Source organism: Anopheles nili, chromosome 2 (assembly GCF_943737925.1).
Source record: "Anopheles nili chromosome 2, idAnoNiliSN_F5_01, whole genome shotgun sequence".
Taxonomy (NCBI): domain Eukaryota; kingdom Metazoa; phylum Arthropoda; class Insecta; order Diptera; family Culicidae; genus Anopheles; species Anopheles nili.
In genome coordinates this window covers 2,957,630-2,977,696 of record NC_071291.1, presented here as the reverse complement: position 1 = coordinate 2,977,696, position 20,067 = coordinate 2,957,630, and the positions used below count along the sequence as shown (strand labels likewise).

The following is a 20,067-nucleotide window of genomic DNA, read 5'->3' as shown; positions in this document are numbered from 1 at the left end:
CAACCGAATTCATGATCCTTTCAATCTGTTATTAATGTTACTAGTGCGGTTCCACGTAATATCCAGTAATCGGAAGATTGGTCCGAGTCTAGTAAAACCGATAGAACGAAATTCGTGGACTGGCCTGTAGTTGATAACACACCAGCTCGAATACTGGTTTTGTACAACGGAGCCTCGTATCTGCGACCAATAACAAGCTCGGTGGACGGCTTCAACCAGACAACAGGTAAATGAGCGATTAGTTCACGATGTCTTGCATCGCAGAGCCCTCCTTCTATTGGATCCCATCGGCCAGCTTCAATGAAGAGACCGTGGATGAATATTCCATCTTGCGGAGGGCTAAGATTCAGGAAAAGCTCTTCACATGTCTAAAACGATAAAAATGATCATTTGTATGCTCAATATGCTTCTGTTGAGGATTACATTAGACCACATTTAAACAAAATACCTTTTTGGATCGCTCTTCGTAAATTACGGACTGATGCAACGTTACATTCATGACCTCGAAATCGAACCTTAGTGTATCAATAGGAACATTATGTTTCCGAGCGTACGTCTGCAGAGTGCCTGTAAGGAAAGACTGTGGAAAAAACAATCCACATATCCACGAAGATTGTGGTAGTCCTTCTATGCACCAATTCCTCACGTACTCGATCCGGTGCTGCAAATCAGTTACCCAGCTAGCAAGCGACTTGGTTGAAAGATATCCTTTCGAGTGCCAGGCTAGAGGTACTTGATTGTTATCAAACGCGCGATAGATAGTTTCCAAGCTTTCCGACATAACTACAAAACCTTGAATCGCTTTTTCCAGATCCTGTAGGCTTCTATGTAACACAGACAAGAGCCTATCGAACCTATCCACTTCCTGCAACAGAACCGTCGTTAGAGAAGGAATGCGTTTTTTTGCATCTCGTTGCAGCAAAGTGGGGTGCAGTTCATCATAGCCAATAACAGGCGCAACCGCCTTTCTGATGGAATATATCTTATCCAGACACATTTTGTCCATGGCCGCCATCGCTTCTTCACCTAGGGCATCTCCACCCGATTGGCTTTCCAGCAGCGTATCAAGAAAGAATCGTGTTTCATTGCGATTGAATATGATATTAGCGTTCTCGTGCATTCCAAAAATATCAGGAGGATCGTGGATCGGAAGCTGCCCTACGTATTGCAAGTACTCGTGGATCTTGCGTGTGTCATCTCCATCCGGGCAGCGATAGAGACCACTCGCACTATACGTGTACTTGTCTGCCAAAATTGCTGAAGATGAGAATCGCTTTAGTACCGATCGCAAGCATCTTTGATCCCATACGTCTGTTACGCGTCCTCCGTACGTTATTTCACCGTTTATATACTCGAGCGCATCCCATGGTATAGCTGCTTGTAGCTCTCGATCACAGTAGATGTCCAAGGTACGGAGAGCGCATTCACGATCACTTTCGCTAAACTCGTAGGTTATGTTCCAACCGAGCGGACCGAACTTTCGTCGTTCAAGAATGACACCGTGGAACATGCACAGCCCGAAAACGAGCGCCCGCCATTGAGCTCCTAGTACATGAAATTCGAACCAATTGTGATCCAGTTCAGTAAGTGATCTCACAAGGTTCGACCGCAATCCTTTTGGAGGCTCGTTTGTCACTTTGACTGAGTTTTGCAACACACTAATTGGGAAAGTACGAACGGGCATCGAAGACAAGAATAAACGAAAATTAGTATCAACCGTTTGCAATCCCATCGCGATGCGGTTGACGATCTTTTCCATCGCTTCCATCCAGGAAGTTGCAAGATGACAGTTTTGCAGAAATACCCAGTGCCCTGACTTTGTTCCTGCTTCAATTAGAGCTTCAGCAGCTGGTCCTTGTCCTTGTCCGAGTGAAATCGAATGAAGTTTCTCAACACAATCTCTTTCCTGGGCGAACTTAATCAAGGCCGTCATAGGATCGGATCCCGCCGATAGAACAAACACTAGCGGAATGGTTGGTGAAATGTCGGCATACAACGACGCTAGGCTCGTATTTTTTGCTGGCTCTGTATACCGTTTACCAAGTGAATGGCGAATAAATTCAGTTACAGCAATCACCAAGAACTCGTCCTTCAATGCGGCAACAAGCATGAGTTTTTCTGACATTGATAATCGTGCATTCCAATCAACAGTTCCCGGCTGCGGACTAGGTGCGAGGCAAAGATCCTCTTGGAAATCTTCGATTGCAATTATTAAAGACCGGTGCAGCTGTTTGGTGAGCTCGTAAAATTTAGTTCGGTCATGCATCTCGAGGAAACAGCAAGCTATCCACTGATTGTCGCTCAGAAAGTGAGGTTTTCCTTCCAGGGAAAATTTTCTCTGCGATGGTCCACGCACGATAAAACTAAACTCTTCGTCGGAAAATTGTTGGGTTTCCTTGCAAATAGCGAAAGCTACCAAAAATCCACAGATCAACTTATGTTTCTCGAACAACCCTCTACAGATGTTGGCAAATGTTGTAAAAGTGATGTCCTCTAGCAAAGTTGCCAAACGTTCTGGAAGCTCCATCCTGGTGTGCGGCTGTTCGATCACTGAACAGTAAACTTGTGTAAAGTATCGGAGACTGAACTGGTACATTGGATCAATTTCTGATAGTGATGCAACCACGAAGTATAGAATCGCACCACGAGCAGCAAGAATGCGATATTTTTCGCGAGTGGCCGCAATATTCAGTTCCGTACGTTCAGTTTCTATCAAACGATCAGCAATGATAGTTGACATTTCTTTCGATTCGTTTAAAGATTCCACAAGCTCTTCGTCGTCTAAAATGTTTCCTTGGGAGCTGTACAGGACTTTCAATATCTTGTCTTCAAGCAACAATAACTGCTGCTTATCCGCGTTTATGGTGGTAATCAAATCGTTGCGTTGTTTCTCCATTTCTGGTAGTTCAATCTTAATGATTTCTCTAAAATGGTTATGTTGAAAAAATAATCACTGCTTTATGTATGTATGATTAATAATATAAAGTAGTTTCTTACGCCAGCAACTGGTCCTCGAGTCCACTTCTAGAAACAAGAAAATTCACCAAACTAACTTGGATACAAATTTCAGGCAAAAAGTGGGGATTAGGAAGTTTCGTTGTCATATAAAGTCGAAAGCTGCTATCGTAATCCACATCCACATCACCAAGCTTAATCATAAGTCGACCGTTTTGGAGAAAGACTTGTTTCATTAAAACTGGTCCCAAGACTGGATCTAATGTTTCTTGTACATCCTCAATCAGCATTGGAAATCCTTGACGAATGCTTGTAGAAGTAAACAATGATGTAGTTGAAATTGTAAATTATGGACACATAAGCAATTGCAGGTATAAGTTCTTACCAAATTTCCAAAATTCTCATCATATTTCCATCGGTAAGCTTGATGATTCGTAATTCGTTACGCGACTCCATATTTCTTATCCATCGGTTTGCTTGTTCCTGCGGATCTATCATCAGCGGCCAGCGACCGCCTTCCGTTGCGATGATGCCGTTTTCAACCGATATTTCATCCCTTGGTAACCCGAACATGTTCCACTGACGTATCTGGTAAGAATCTCCGAGGATCTGAACCAAATTAAAGGTAGGGCTACTTGGAATGTTCAACCGCTTACATTCCGAAACCCAAATATCGGATAATGTGCGTCGGTAGTCAATTGGAAAAGCCCCCAAATAAGCAACGTACGCGGATGCCACCAGGACATCACCAGGAACTGCGAAGTGTTCAGCCGTCAGTTGCTTTACCGTTTCGCGCCAACGGACTTCTTCGTCAGCAAGTGCTGACGTGAGTCTACCGGCACGATTCAATCGAGCGCTTGTAAGATCATTGTGATCCTGCAACAGTTTCATTTCGCGCTTTTTCTCCTCCAGATTTGCCATAAGCATGGTTATTTTTGCTTCTATTTCGGCCAGCTCACTCTGTTTTGATTTGAGCAATTGCATCACCTCACCCAGCTCCTGTTCGGCGGCCTTTTGCCGTTTGATTTTTGGTTCGACTACCTTGTAAATTTTGGCGTATTTTTCTATCGCAATCACCCACAAACACATCGATTTCGCTACCTTAGACACTTTTTCAATAGTCTGGGAAATTGAATACATCGAGCATTAACTAAAGCAGCGTATTTGTACATACTTGAGCGATAGCTTACCGCTGGTTGAAAGTCCTTGTGATCAACGTATGTTTTTATTTTCTTAATAGTTGCCTCAGGTATGTGTTCCTTATCGTAGTCTTCTAGCTTCTTCAAAAAGTTCACATCAGACATTACTACCTTTGCGGTATTCCAGTCAGTCCTAAATAATGAGGAAATGTAGTACAGTATTGTTTTTTGTTAAGCGTACGAAAGTAAGAAAAGAGATATACTTACTTGGCACCGAGTAGAATGCACACTGCTTCCATTACAAACTGCACCAATTTTGGAGGCTTCTGAAACACTCGAAGCTCATTTATATCGTTTTTATTTAGCGATTTCAGTGCATCTTGCGCAGCTTGTAGTGTCGGTAGAACAATCTCCAAGTCTTTTGCTGCTTCATCGGCGATCTCCTGTGTTTCGGCTGCCTTTACTTTGGCTTCGGCCTCATCTTTCGCTACGCTTTTCTTTACACTTTCCGCCATGGCATTATCTTTGTCAAGCTTGGCCAAGAGTTCTTTCATGTTTTTCGATTTTTCTTCTAGAATAGGCACAAACTTTTTCAACTCTTCTCCCATTTCTGCCACCACCTGATTGGTTTCGAGAATTTTGCTTAATCCATTTGCGATACGATCTTTTTTCTGAACGATCGAGTCCACTCGTTTCTGTACAAGTACACGATATTGGTTTAGAAGCTGTAGATAGCTGCTAGGAGTGGTATAGTAATGGCGCCTCATTTCGCGATAGAACCGTTCTGATATGCTTTCAACACTTTCGTGTATCATAACGCAGATCTGAGCCAAGTGTTTGCACTGTACTTCATTATCTGAGACATCTTTCAATGAACCGACCGCCACGCTGCGTAATGCTTCATCTGGCCACTTTACAAACCAATCAATTGTGCAACAATTTACCAGCGAAGGAAACATACGACATCGACTCCGGAAAGTGTCACCGACTGGACTCATGCACATAATAACATGTAAGTTAGCCCTTACACGTTTAACGAAGAACTCATATATGCCGTCCCGAGTTTGATTTGGATACCCACTCTCAATGCATGGTTGCCTTGTATTCAAAATTATTTTCTCGTATTCATCACCCTCAAAGAGGTTTGGTACCTCGCCCGAGTTCAGTATGTTGTTTATGTCCTCCATGAATGCTTCCTGTACAATTTGCGTGTCGGTGATCAGGAAGACTGTTGCCTTATTTAACACTCCGGCAATCCAATAGATGCGGCGCAGATCTTCATGGAAGCAACTGTGGTCGTAACCTCTTCGGAGAGCAATCTGATGACACTGGTATCCGTTGATATGAGCGGCTAGTTTTGCAAGACTCTGTTTTCCCATACCGGATACGCCTACAAGCAAACCGTTCCCTCGTTCTGAACGTAGCAATCGCGCCAAACGAACTATATGTTCAATGGCATCGGCAAAAAATACCAAATTCATCTCTGTTCCCACCGTTCCATTGTAATCTTCCAGATAGTCTACCAGGATCGATTTCAATTTTTTGGTCTCCTTAATTTCTTCGTAAACGCGATCTTCCGCTGCCTGGCCAAAAACCATAAAGTCTCCGAACATAACCGTTTCTTCAGGCTGTACAACAGTGGTTTCGAAATACTTCTCGCAGCAATCCTGAAGCAATTGCTTGAAATATGTCTTGTCCTCCTCGTTGATAAGCCGGTCATAGAATATGCGGGACGACTCGTGATAAAACAATCGCATCAACTGCATCGGATTAGTGTAGCTCGATGAATCCGCTTGCAGCACTCCCTGGACGCATTTGGAGAGATCACGAAGATTGAAGACATAGTGTGACTTCTTCGGTGTTGGCAGCAGCTCGGCTGATATACGCTCATATACAGCGACGGCTGTTTCGACGATAGATTCGGCCAGTGGTCGAATGGACATGTTGAAATCGTTCAAAAAACCTGTCATAATAGCTTTAAAGATAGTTTTCAATGTTGCACTGTTTGGTGAGGGCAAAGAGAAAAGCGCGAAATGCCTAATGAATCTTGCTGTTAATACGTTGCGACCTCCTCCTGGCGGAGCACATGCAGCTCCCAGCGTAACGTCCACGATATCCTTCCAATACATTTTCTCGCGATCGTAAACTCCTCGGAAGTCGGCAAACTGGCGTAGAAGCTCTATCGGTGGTTGGCTTCCATATCTATCCAATTTGGGCATATTAACATCATCTATAAATACCACAATTTTCTTGTTGATGGGAGCTCCAAGCAACGTCTTTTTGCGTCGTTCGAGGCGCGATTCTATGATCTCTTGTGTTCGGGCGCTTTCACTTTGTGCGGAAAAATTGACAAACATTGGTATCACATCGCGCTGCATTAGTCTGTTGAGAATTTCTCGCGCAAGTACTGATTTTCCAACTCCTGTATCGCCGGTGAACATTATTGGACATTGATGCTGAAGTAGCATTTCTGCAACGAAGCCATACTTGGTAGTGTCAAGAGTTGGTACCAACAGATCGAAATAAGGTACAGAAGAGTTGTAGAAAAACTTAGGGTGAATTGCGTTCCAGCTTTCCCAAGTGCGAGTTTTTGTGTTAATTCGGAAATCCCACAACGTATCTTTGGGTAAACTATCCAAAACAATATATATATAGTAACAAATTATTAAAAAACTTGCATAATTCAATTTCAAAATAATAATCAAAATACTTACAGCCCCAGTTCCTCTTGATTCTGCAGAGTTCGGTAATATTGCTCAAACTGCGCTTTGGAATCGTCCAATAAATTACCAGCAAAAGACCACAGCATGCTCCATGTAAACATTTTAAAGACATAATGCTTAGCTTCTCCCCGTTCCATTAAGTGCAGTCCTTGTGTTTCTTGCAGCAGCAAATAGAGCAGCTTACACATCATCATCAGTTTACTGATGTTGACCTGATGTATACTCCACTTACAGTTTCGTTGTAGGAATTTAGTAATGGCCTCATAGTGTCGCTCATACAGCGATAGTATGTAAGCATTCAGATCACCATCCAAGTGCAGGTGTTGAACTGTGTTAAGCCAGGATTTTACTATCGACGACCATCCAAGGTGTACGGGATCCATGTATACCATTCCACATCTTGAAACCGTTGCTGGGGAAGCCTGTGCTAGATCCTGCACCTCGAAAACCATATGCACCCAGCTGGTGAGCTTGATACGTTCGGAGTTTGCCAAGCATAGCATTTTGTTGTCATCGAGTACCGTGTTAAGATTTTCAATCCAAACTGCGTCGACGGGACCGTCGCATACAACCCACTGATGAATTTCGTCTAAGAAAAAACACGGAAAGGTGTGTTAGCAATGAGTCATAGTTCACTGATATACGAATGAACAAAAGTTAATACCTGTTACACCCACTGCTGATCGAATTGCTAATCCAAGCAATCCATCACGCCACTCCATTGTGGCTAAGTTTACGCAGCCATACAGTTCGTCCATAGAGATGGCTTTTGGATTAAGTGTTTGAGTGCGTACTGGACGATATAATGGTCCGGGAATTTCGTCGGAGTAGAGTTTTTCAAATGCATTGGCCAAAATATGTAGTACCGTTGTTTTGCCACTACCGGTAGGCCCAACTAGCATTACACCCCAGCGAACCACCATCGTTTCGAAGAGCTGTAGCGTTTTTAGCACTAATTCTGGTACTGGTTGCAGGTTACGGTCTCTCATACATTGCTCAATCGCGTTTTGTAGATCTCCACGTTCGGGTTCTGGCAGTTCCACGCCCGGAAATAAATCACCTAATATGCCATTAAAAAGATCCGCGTCGTTGGCCAAAAATTTAGGTAAGTTTGAATCACGCAAGGCTGAGATAAGTGTCACATTTTCTGGTTGATCAGGTGAGGCGCGTTTCAGCGCACCGGCCATTACGAGCACGCTCTTTACGGCCCGCATACCAAAGTCATAATGATCTTGCTGACTAAGCTGTTCACTGCACAACTTGTACATTTGTACCATCTTTTTGGCCAATATCTTAGATCCCTCGAATCCTTCGGAGTATAGGATTACCTCAGCGATAAGAGCATAATCAGGAACCATCATAGATATCGGCCGAAATAGAGCTTTCAGGTTATCCGGTAGCTCCGTTCTGCCGGCATATCCCGGATTCATAGTGATGAATGCGGCACACGATGGTTTCAATCGAATTTCGCGGCCCTCGAAGAGAAATCGTTTCATTTTCGAGGCTTTTGCATTACGAATGGTTATAAGTTGTTGAGCGATAACGGAAAGCACCTCAATATCAATGCGATTAAATTCGTCAAAGCAGCACCATGCACCAGACTGGGCAAGACCGGTAAAAAAACGACCCATCATTTTGTAGTCCAATCCATCGGAGCAGTTGAAGACCACACATTGTATAGCAAGAGCCTTTGCAAGGTCTTTTGTCGTTTCAGTTTTCCCTGTTCCGGCAGGTCCTGCTGGAGCGCCTCCTAAATCCATTTGCAGCGCACCCATCAAACAGAGATAGCACCGATCGGTAAGTGGTGTTATTACAAGTACTCCTCCCGCACCGAGATACTCGTAGAAGTAAGGCAAATTTGCAGAGGCCATTTTCGTTTCAACTACCTCCGTTTCTGGCATCCAGTAATATCGTAGCATTTTAAGCCATTCAAAATCGGTCCTGTGATAAATGGAGATGATTAAATTATGTGTTTTTTCAAATGTATACCTATCTGATGGTACTCACGATTTTTGAATTCTTTTTGCAACCATCCCTGCTATCATGTCACGAGCATGTACATCTATCGTGATCAAAGCGCATAACACCTTACGCACTAGTTTGGAAATTTTGGTTCGAGCAATCGCAGCTAGCTCGGTTAAATTTTTCGTCAATTTATCATGAAATTCTTCCAACCCTTTGTCAACGTTGCCTCCGCCGTCAAGGATGTTGTGAACGTCGGTGGCCCATTGCTGCTGGGAGATGGTTAATACTACCTGATTCGGATGCTCCTGCATCCAGAACGAACGATCTTTGAGTCCGTATAAACGAAAGCCATGGCGCATATATCGCTTAACTGCCAAAAACATTGCTTCTTCCACTTTCGAAAGCCAATCTTCCACCGCTCCACGTGCCTTAAGGCCAACGCCGAAGGTTAATCGCTCACCTTCTGGTGATATCATCGCAATAATGTCGTTGGTCATGATCGATTCTCCTGTCTCGGTTTTTTTCTTACCAAATTCGATCTTCGCAATAGCATCAAAGCATTTGGACAAGTGAGGTTGTACGGCATATGGATTTTTTGTTTGTGCCAATATTTCCAACAACTCATCATTAGACAAAAAATAGAATCGCGGAAAAGCCATCCGTTTCACTTCTAAGTATGCTTCCAAGCACCGTGTAACTTTTTCTAATAGTACGTTATTTATTTGAAGTTGTTCTAATACGCCCTCTGCCGTCATCGCCCCAAGAGCTAATGGAGCTTTCTGAGTGCGTCGCATCAGATCCTTCCATGCTTTATCCACCTGCAAAAACATCTGCGTTTCGTGTGGAAGTTGGCGTTGAATATCTGGAGCAGAAAATATGGCCTCCAAGTAAATCCAGGACTGCTGGCATTGCATCCATTCATCAAGTGTTCGCGAGAAAAGATCTAACTGATTTACCCAATCGTCCACCTTTGGTTTAATGGGTCCAACGTGTCTCGAAGCTGCCACGGTGCTAACGTTTATACTAGACTCATCCAGAATCGTTTGTATCTCATCGATTCCTGCCAACACAAACACATCCCGATGATCGCGATGATTAATTACGGTCAGTTCTAACTCTTTCCAAGCGTTCTCGACCTTGTTTAACAGCGTTTCCAAGCCTGCCTCAGCACTAGCCATATTTGATACTTCCATCAGCTCGGCCGCCACTTCTTCCTCAAATGCATTTGCATCTTCGAAGGTGTGTAAATAGATTTCTGTCTCCTCGGTCAGATGGCGGTTTAGTATCTGTTCAATCTTAATCCAGTGTCGTGTTTTGAGAGCTGGGTTACGTAAAAACCCAAGCACTGGTATTTTATCTTTGAATTCTTCGGCTTCTGCCTTCAGTTTTGGAATAATATCATTTTTGGGAAGATTCTTATCAAGCATAGCACAATTTTTCAATATTTTTGTATTGAGTGCTTCCACCTCGTCCATACTTAGCTCGTGGAAGTGTATTTCGTTCCATATTTCCACCGATTCTTTCCACTGTTGCACACTATCCCATAGGATTTGGCGCAATTTTACCTCGTTAATAACCTGATCAAGCTTTACGAACCTTGTCACTTCCAAGCGGAATTCTTTTTGGTACTTTTTGTACTCCTGTGCTTTCCGTTGGCACATTGTCAATCGTTCGGATTGATCAATCAAACAATCGCGTACCTGCGCTGGATCTGACCCTAGATCAAGTAGCCATTCCTTTAAAACTTTTTCTTGAATATCTTCGACTTCGGAGAATATTTTTGTTATATCGGCCTGTAGGCATAGATCGAATTTGTTGATCAAATCCTGTTTTTGGGATCGTTTGCTTTCTAACGTTGTACTGATTTCATCTAAAAATTCCTCCATGTCTGCAACAACCAAGAGATAATATCTAGATTTGAACAACATTGAGAGTCATATATTACCTACCTAAATATTTATCTTTATCTTCATTCGACAATGCAATACTATAATTTTTCATGATTTTTAACGCATCATAGGCGTAGTTCAGCTCCTTTTTCAAGCTAGCCACGTACTCTTGGCATACTTCCAGATGATTGAAATAGTAGATATAGTGATTTGTTTCTTCTGGAACAATTAAAAGCTTTGTCTGTAATTCCTCTCCCTTTTGTTCGACATAATTGATTTTCTCCATTGCTAACCGAGGGATAGTTTCATCTAACACTGCCAGCAGTTGTTGACAAATGGGAGTGATTTCGTCCCGGAAGGCGATCTGCTTTACTTGGAGCAATCCTAATGGATGAGACTCTTGGATTTGCTCTAACTCTGCCATCTGGTTGCTGAATCGCTCACAGTACATTTTCAGTACCTCCAGATTGGTTTCCCCCCGGATAATGCCATGATCAACTGCCATATTTTCCTGGTACGACAAGCGAATACGTTCGAATTGCACAACATATTGATCGACATTGTTGTACGCTTCGATAATTCCATCAAATATTAATTTGCTGCAATAAAGCAACGGTAATACTATTGAATATTGTAAATACAAATTTTAACTGAATATGCCCGGGATAAGGCAAAAGAATGAGGACATACCCTCCGATACATTGTCGACTTACGAGGAGACGACCATACCCATATGTCGGCTCCAAAAATAAAAAGAGTAAACTTATTATGCACAATTCTTGTACTCACATGTTATTTGATAGCTGTATATCGTTTCGGATAATAAAATCCAGACTTGGAGGGTTTCCACACAGACGGTCTTCCTTTCGTCCCATTATTGTCGGTCTGATAAAGGTTGTAGTTTACCAACAAATAATTGTAAAAACTGTGAATATATTGCAGCCATAGATACTTACTCCGTATAGACGTCGAAGAAAGTATCGTTTTGAAAACGATCGATTTTGTAGACAGTCCGCATGACTAGATTGCTAAGATCCTCTAACATTCGTGTGGTGACTTCACGTGAAGGATCAAGATCGATACGCGAAGGTTTGAGAACTAATTCTACATTCATGAACGGTGCTCTTAAGCTCTGAGAGCACTCATTCGACAAAAAGGCTTCCATGAAGTTTGAGAAAACACTTGCCAAATTTTTGAAGGACTCTCGCAAAATTTGATGGAGAAGTGTAATCATTATCTGGTCGGCGCAGGCAAGAAATCTGGCCAACAAGGCGCACAATTTGCGCTTATTCGCTCGTTCCGTAAAGCTCATCATGTCTTTCAACTTCTTTTTATTAGACACGTTAATCGTTTCATCTTGAGGTGAGAAACCACGATCGATCAATGTGTTACAACATGCGTCAACTGTAACGAACGAAACAAGCATAAACAAAACTTCTTCACTATGGTCATGAATTGCCAGTCTTACTTACATAGCACATTTCGCATTTTTTCACGCAACTGGTGAAGGAAATCCCGCACCTGCTCGAAGGTAGTCATTTGAGTTTCAATGAAGTAAGGCAGATGCCAATTCTCTGATACCGATACGTCGAAAAATCGAAACCCCACCAACTGCACAAACTCTTCTTGCATCGTCAGCAGCGCCCTAGCCAGACGAGGAAGCGCGATGAAGGCAGTAGATGCGATTTTTTGGCGGGCATTCTCGTATTTGTACCACTGAATGTTGCGTAGCCATATGCGAAATGCTTTTCCGCTACGATAGTGTTTGAAAAAGCCTAGATCTGTGAGTTTACGATACTTTCGATAATCCGATAGCCAGGCGCCGAGCTCAGTAAAGTGGTTTTCAGCATCGCTCCAATAGGTTACCCCATGACGACTCACAGTAAAATATTCGTGCTTATCTGCTTTGCTAAATGGAACCTCCCTGATGGAAAGAAAATCCTTTTCAATTACAGTAAGCTCGTACTGCGCTGCTGGAAAACGGATTACAACTTACAAAAAACTGTAGGGCGTAAAAAGCTCGCTGTTTTTCGAGTATGCATAAGTAAGAAAAACGAAACTGTTATCCTTTAGTAGCTTAATCCTTTCGTCTATCAGCTTCTCCAAATCTATGGGTACCGGGATGTTCATCTGACGCGTTCGTGCTGCAATTCGTTTCTTTCGCTCCCTGTAATAGAAATAGTGATATGTGGCCATTATTGGCGAACAATATTACCTGTATCACAAGCACTTACTCGCTAGAGGCAAACGTAAAAACCGTTTTCGGCTTCGTTAAAGCCGATTTTAGTTTCTTGGCTCCGAATTGCTTGCTCATTTTCAAACAAGGATGATCTGGCAATTGAATCTGGAATTGAATGGAAATTGAATCTGGCAATGCGAACAAGTTGACGAGCTCAGGTGACCATGTTTAACCGGCGTACACAGTTGTTATGGTAACTAAATATTACCGTATGCATACACAGTCGTCTGGTTACCAAAATCGTACAGGAAGTGTAGCAGTAGATCATATATCTCAGACATACTTGATGATGTATGTACCGTAAAAAAATACAAAAATATTAATTTATTTGTTTTATTAAAAAATCAATGCACATCATACACATATCAATACCATCCATACAATGATCATTACATTATAAATTTTAAAAAGATTCGATTATAATGATTCAGAAAATGGATTAGGCACGGATCAGTTGCCATCTAGCAGACTTGTCGAAGTTATCGATAAAGTTTGAAATTTCAGTTTAAAAATTTAAAAACATATTCCAACTCGAGCGTGGTGTCTTCTTCCAGATCGGTGCAGTGAATGGCATTCATCACCTTGTTTTTCCCAAACATGGCCCGTAAGGTTTGAGGTCTGGTGAGTTTGGCGACTTCCTAAGAGAGTTAAAGTGTGGAAAATAAAAGATGTCATCTATCGTTAGTAGTAATATTGCGCTTACGGGACAAATGGGTCCACAAAAGTCTCGGAAACTCTGGTAGGTGCTGCGATTATCATCGTATTTGTTGGTAATTTCCAATACTACACAGTCTCCGCTGATCATCTGCATTACCATGGACTGGGACAAAATAAGTACAAATTAATCACTGCTCACGAATGTGAATGTGGACGGCGGACTCGATAATACCTCGTACTCAGGCACGACTCCTTTGTACACTTCGAGGAATTCTTCGCAGTTAGGACGTTCGAAGCGAAGCATTTTCATGGCGGTTATGGTATATTTTTTCAACAATATTTCGGTGATAATTTCTCCTGTTTTACCCTCGCGCACCGCGTGTGGCTTGATAATACACAGCGTGCTATTCGTGAATAGTGCTGATGAGCGGAGCACAAGTTTGATGTCGTTATTTTGAAAGATGAATCGGGATTCCTAAAAAGAATCATTACTCAACATTATCATAAAAACAATTTCTATATTCATACCCACATTAGCAGCATCTTCGGCAGAACGTGAACAGTAAATATCACTTCCATACAATCCACGGAAGCTGCTCGGGGCACATTCTTTTGCTTCGGATGCGGATTCGGGGCCACATAGTTCTCGATATTGATTGTACGCGTTATTGCCAATGATCTCCATTGCTATGAATGACTGACTGGGCATGCAATCCATCAGATAGTTCAAATTAGAAGCCTCCGAGCGAACTGATTTTAATATCGAGGAATAATTTTCATCTATTTTCAACATCGCCAGTCGACGGACACCTAAGCCTGTCTTGTAGATTTTAGATAGTATCTCCCCAATATGCAGCAACGCATCTGCTTTTATCATTCCAAAAGAACTACGACCAGAGACGAGAAGGCACTTAAGATTTGCATATTTAGGAATTCGCTCACATGTGTTTTGAGGGAACGATTTTGAACGTACAGTTGTTGATCGGCTTTTTTATTCCTCGTTTTTGCATCACCGTAGTCGATTATATGAATCTGTTTGCCAAATATAAGCAATTTTGCACCGATGAAAAAATCGTTCTCGTTAAGCTCCTCGATTTTGGTACGACGCAGGAACGTTTTTCTGGTTTTCAAATCGATTAGTTCAACGGACTTGTCGCTGGGAAAAAAGCTCACCATCAGTTGACGATTCAGATCTGCTTCTTTCTGGTACCATTCGGCTAAATATACGTTGCTGATTGAATTCTAAAACAAAACATTAATACCTTGCATTTTTTTTTGCTCAAAAGTGGCTAAAATAGCCGTTATAAAACAAGATAGGAGCTCCATAAATATTTGAATGTCACTTTGCTGAATCCTGGTTATCGCGAAGGTTTAAGATCTATTCCATGTGCTCAGTGATCTATAACTTACCATTATTATGAAATGGTACCAATCTTGCTTTGGAACCAGCGATCGGTTGAATACAAGCCACTCTGCAAAGAATAGCGACCGTTTGTTTCTGTTTGTTTACTATGTTCATGAGGCTCGTGATATGTTGTCAAGGGTTACGCGGGGAACAAGTATTGCTTATGTTGCCAGGCAGGTTCATCGAGGTACTATCTGCTATTTTTCGAATTTTTGCTATCATCGTTTACGGCAAATTTAAAATCATAAATCATAGATTAAATTTGTCTATTTCGAACAGCAGATGGGTTATGTATTGTTAAAAGAAATTTGTTTTCTTGTACGTGAAGCGAGCTGATGAGCAACATGAATTTTGTAATTTCTCACCGATGTGTTTTATATTGTTTTTAACATTGCAATAAAAAAAGATATAGGTGCTTTGCGAATAATTAGAAAATTGCATCGAAACTAGTATGTTGAGGAATAGCGCAGCATTAATATAATCAAATATTGCTTATTAAGATTTGCATGGTTTGACGTTGAGTAGACCGTCCGATTGTGTAACCGCGGCTCTATTGCTGTCAACGCTTTCTGGCTTCGCGGCTTTTCTCCTTAAAGGTCTCCCTCACTCCACCGGTGGCGAGTTCAACAAAAGTGCGGCATTTTGTGTTTCGTGCTCTCTTCTCGTTGAGCTGTACGAAAAAGCAAATTTTTTCGCGATACGTGCGGTTTAGAATACTGTAAGAAAACGTTTCGACTGTCGTGTAAACTAAACAAGAAAAACGGAAATCATTTTTGTATAAGAGAATCGACCCGGCCGGTATAAATTTTGGCTAGAGAACGCCGCTTTGCTACAGGCACACACACACGCACGCGCTCGCGCGCGCTCATACACGCACGTAAGCAGTCAGATAGTCGTTGGAAAAGAGCACCTTTTCCTTTAGCAGAGGCGAAAACGGCCGTCATCGTTTGTGTCGTCTCCGCCGCCGTCGTATCGTTCAAGTCCAAACGACGATTTGGCGGGAGAGAATCGAACGTCAAACGATTTAATACTCAGTGCACTGTAATTTAACTGGATCGTGGTAATCAAAATGGGTGATAGAGGCGATGGTGGTAAGTGTTGTGCTGGCTGTACCGTGTTTGCATTCTTGCCTGCACGGTACAGTTCCTGTTACGGCCGAAGCATGAGTCTGACGGCGTGAATCGCACATTATTTTTCTCCCCTCAGCGGAAGCATTCGATGATGCGGTCGAGGAGCGCGTCATCAACGAGGAGTACAAAATATGGAAGAAAAACACGCCGTTCTTGTACGATTTGGTCATGACACACGCGCTCGAATGGCCGTCGCTTACCGCGCAGTGGTTGCCAGACGTGACCAAACCGGAGGGCAAGGACTACTCGGTACACCGGCTCATCCTTGGCACGCACACATCGGACGAGCAGAACCACCTGCTGATTGCGAGCGTGCAGCTCCCGAACGAGGACGCGCAGTTCGACGCGGGTCACTTCGACAACGAGAAGGGCGAATTTGGGGGATTCGGCTCGGTTTCAGGTAAGATCGAAATCGAGATCAAAATCAACCACGAGGGCGAGGTGAACCGGGCCCGCTACATGCCACAGAATCCGTGCGTCATCGCCACGAAGACCCCGTCGAGCGACGTCCTCGTGTTCGACTATACGAAGCACCCGAGCAAACCAGAACCGAGCGGCGAGTGTACGCCGGACTTACGGCTGCGTGGCCATCAGAAGGAGGGATACGGGTTGTCGTGGAATCCTAATTTGAACGGGTATCTGCTATCGGCCAGCGATGACCACACGATCTGCCTGTGGGACATCAACGCCACTCCGAAGGAGCACCGGCTCATCGACGCGAAGAACATCTTCACCGGGCACACGGCCGTGGTGGAGGACGTGGCATGGCATCTGCTGCACGAGTCGCTGTTCGGCTCGGTCGCCGACGATCAGAAGCTGATGATTTGGGACACGCGGTGCAACAACACCTCGAAGCCCTCGCACACGGTTGATGCTCACACGGCCGAGGTGAACTGTCTCAGCTTCAACCCGTACTCCGAATTCATCCTGGCGACTGGATCAGCGGACAAGACGGTCGCCCTTTGGGATCTGCGCAATCTCAAGCTGAAGTTACACTCGTTCGAGTCGCACAAAGACGAAATATTCCAGGTGCAATGGTCGCCGCATAACGAAACAATCCTTGCCTCGTCAGGCACCGACCGGCGGCTGCATGTGTGGGATCTGTCGAAGATCGGCGAGGAACAGAGTGCGGAGGACGCCGAAGACGGCCCACCGGAGCTACTGTTCATTCATGGTGGCCACACGGCCAAGATTTCCGACTTCTCCTGGAATCCGAACGAGCCGTGGGTCATCTGTTCGGTGTCGGAGGACAACATCATGCAAGTGTGGCAGATGGCGGAGAACATGTACAACGACGAGGAACCGGATATTCCAGCGAGTGAAATTGAAGGCGGTGGTTCGTAAGAAGTGCGTTTAGTAATTTTTTGTTCATGATTTTTTAACGTCTCAATGCATAACTAGCGTGTGATTAAATGGTAATTGTTTCCGGACACCATCGAATGTCGTTTGTTTCGGACGAGAATTATGTTATTCTTCAATTTAAACAGCGCAGACACGCTACACGATTACTTTCATTCCTCCCCCCCCCCCCCCATTAACTTCAACGCTGAGAGTGCTATCTGTATCAGCAAGTTTTAAATAAAGGCACGCTTCACAAACATTTAACTAGGCGAACCTCCCGCGCGGCATGAAACATGTGTTGCACTGAATAAATTCGGGCATTTGTACATCGTGTTCGTATTGAAGTTACTTATCTTGCAGAGCAATTCAAATCATTCGCAATAGTACAGTACTCATGTACGACTCAGAGACATAAACTCGTTCCGTTGTAGTCCAAACTAGCTTAATCTCGTACGGGAGAAAGATGTTCAAGTGGAATGTTTCATCTAAGCGGAGATGTTCCCCGTTTACAGACGACCACGGTTATTTGTAAATGCTTCAGGATTCACTTGTAGCAGGCTAAAACCGCTTAGCGATGCACGATACATAAGTACTTATACTTTTGCATTGATATGCTGGTATTTTGTCATAAAAATCGATTGCTAATATCTTTAGATTATATTTATTCAATCAGTTAGTCGAAAAAAAAAACACGGCAACATCATATCGCTACTACTGATACGATTTTCAATTACATACTTATGCTACAAAAATCTAGCCCGTGTCTTCGAGCCTGTTATCAGTACTAATGGTTCCTCCCACTCGCGTTTTGCGCGAATGATCCTCTGCCTTGCTGCGGTGTTTATTGATACACACAAACAAACACACGCACTTGAAGGGTGCCCGTTTTGCGGAGGGACAAGCATTTAGTCACAATATTATCATGAAAGTTCAGATCAGAAAATAGTTCCTTTTTAAGCTGCTGTTTTGAACCGTTCCAACCTTAACCGTGCTTTCTCTGCGTAGTCTGCAGATCCAGTCGAAACTTTGCCGGATCCATTTGAAGTAGCGCTGACGGCTGTTTGTCCGAAGCGAGCCTGGCGTTTGGCCAGCTTTTCCTCCTGCTCTAGTTTACTCATTTTCGACGAGACCGAGCCGCCGAATCTTTCTGCACGCTTTTTCAACGCATCCAGCGAAGCCGGAGTGCTATTGTCGGTAGAGGATACACCGCTTGCACCGGAAAGACCAAATCGGGCCGCACGTGCTTGCATCTTATCCGAACCACTATTACCGACCGGTTTAGTGACAGATGGTGCCGGGGCAGTCTGGGCTCCGAACTTCTTCACCCGCAATTCTAGCCGCTCCAACGCGCTCATTTGACCCAGTTTGACGACCTTCTTTTCCGGTTCACCGTCACTGCCACTGTGAACACTGCCGGTACCGCTCGTCTGTGTCGAGAACGGTTGTCTCTGTGCTTTTGGTGCTTCAGACAATTCTGTCCCAATGGTGGGTTTCGTGATGGAAATGTTTCGCTTTAGAGCAATCTTTCGTTGAACCGCCGTCGGTAAGTTTGGTTTGGAATCCAAACTTTTCGGTTCATCCTCTGGTTTTCGGGGTTGCTCGGGTGAAATCGATTTGGATTTCTCACTCGGAGTCGGTGATTTGAGTATTTGCTCTTCCTCGGCAACCGGGTCTTCAGTGAGATCTTTATCCTCGTCCAGCAGATCATCGTTCAGCTCATCGTCTTCCAGCAGGTCTTCTGAATTGGCAGTGTCTTCGAGAACATCACCACCATCTCAAATGAAAAAGGAGAGTAAACAAATACTTCCACCACACTACCGATCAATCAAACAATCGTCACTCTTAACCTACCTAACAACGCCGACTGCAGACGATCGACGAGTTCATTTTTGTTGCCCATCACACTCAAGCCCCGTGCTTTGAGTTCCTTCTTCAGATCGGCCACCTGAGGAATTGAACCATCACAATAATCCTCCATAGGTTAACAACGTTCACCATCTTCAAATGCCGGATAGCTATCGGGCTATGGCGGCGTCCCCCGTGTTACCTTCATCTTAGAAATATCGCTATCACTCATCGTATCCATGGTGATAGTGGTCGGCGCGCAGCGAGAAGACTTTTTTGAAGCAAAAACTTTTTTTATACAGCTCTCTATTCAGTAACGAGAGTTCAAGTCAATACAATTTTTGTAGAGAAATAGGGAAAATTACAACTTGGTGGCTTTTATATATTGTTTATAGTTGACGTTTTTAATGAGAGTGACGGTTTTGACAGACTGCAATCCCGTACGATGCAAGATCGTCTTGGTAGCATTTGGTGAGGTTTGGTCAACTAATGTCACATTTGGTGCAATTTTTTGTATTATAATTTAAGTTAAATATATGTTACTAATTTATGACTTCTCTTATACTTTGTTTTAAAACCATGTATCATCTGTGTTTCGTTTATTTCAACTGTATTTATTCCTTTGTTTTGAGATTAAATTTCTTCATGACATTTCACATTATTCGCGCTGACATTTTCGCGCCAATATTGTTTATCTACTGTCATGAGCGTATTTTCCGGTAAATTCGTGTGTATTTCGTTGGTACTTGTCGTTTCGTGTGTCGTTTTTCTCTATAAAA

At 43.3% G+C, this 20,067-nt stretch overlaps 4 protein-coding genes across 5 annotated transcripts; 1 reads left to right on the top strand and 3 right to left on the bottom strand.

The window, feature by feature from the left end:
• Positions 1-20: 20 nt before the first annotated feature.
• Positions 21-13,191, bottom strand: LOC128721384 (dynein axonemal heavy chain 6). The gene is made up of 16 exons (XM_053815133.1): positions 13,119-13,191; positions 12,906-13,038; positions 12,668-12,838; positions 12,144-12,595; positions 11,628-12,027; positions 11,461-11,556; positions 10,732-11,270; positions 8,825-10,670; positions 7,482-8,758; positions 6,809-7,406; positions 4,362-6,725; positions 4,146-4,287; positions 3,341-4,077; positions 2,998-3,264; positions 434-2,924; positions 21-356 (listed from the first exon to the last, which is right to left on the bottom strand). Exons 1-16 carry the CDS (start codon positions 13,189-13,191, stop codon positions 21-23), a joined length of 11,922 nt encoding a protein of 3,973 aa, XP_053671108.1.
• Positions 13,192-13,410: 219 nt separating this feature from the next.
• On the bottom strand, positions 13,411-15,086 carry LOC128721378 (nucleoside diphosphate kinase 7). Its single transcript, XM_053815125.1, has 6 exons — positions 15,078-15,086; positions 14,541-14,809; positions 14,100-14,454; positions 13,800-14,042; positions 13,614-13,730; positions 13,411-13,548 (listed from the first exon to the last, which is right to left on the bottom strand). Exons 1-6 carry the CDS (start codon positions 15,084-15,086, stop codon positions 13,411-13,413), a joined length of 1,131 nt encoding a protein of 376 aa, XP_053671100.1.
• Positions 15,087-15,977: 891 nt separating this feature from the next.
• Positions 15,978-17,618, top strand: LOC128730545 (chromatin assembly factor 1 p55 subunit). Of its 2 annotated transcripts, none has more exons than XM_053823598.1 (2): positions 15,978-16,063; positions 16,179-17,618. In XM_053823598.1, exons 1-2 carry the CDS (start codon positions 16,042-16,044, stop codon positions 17,444-17,446), a joined length of 1,290 nt encoding a protein of 429 aa, XP_053679573.1. In that variant the 5' UTR covers positions 15,978-16,041; the 3' UTR covers positions 17,447-17,618. The 2 variants fall into 2 exon arrangements, with proteins under 2 accessions (XP_053679573.1, XP_053679574.1); XM_053823599.1 differs by having other exon boundaries at positions 16,039-16,060.
• Positions 17,619-18,240: 622 nt separating this feature from the next.
• On the bottom strand, positions 18,241-19,520 carry LOC128720229 (SAP domain-containing ribonucleoprotein). The gene is made up of 3 exons (XM_053813888.1): positions 19,491-19,520; positions 19,295-19,388; positions 18,241-19,217 (listed from the first exon to the last, which is right to left on the bottom strand). Exons 1-3 carry the CDS (start codon positions 19,518-19,520, stop codon positions 18,397-18,399), a joined length of 945 nt encoding a protein of 314 aa, XP_053669863.1. The 3' UTR covers positions 18,241-18,396.
• Positions 19,521-20,067: the final 547 nt, after the last annotated feature.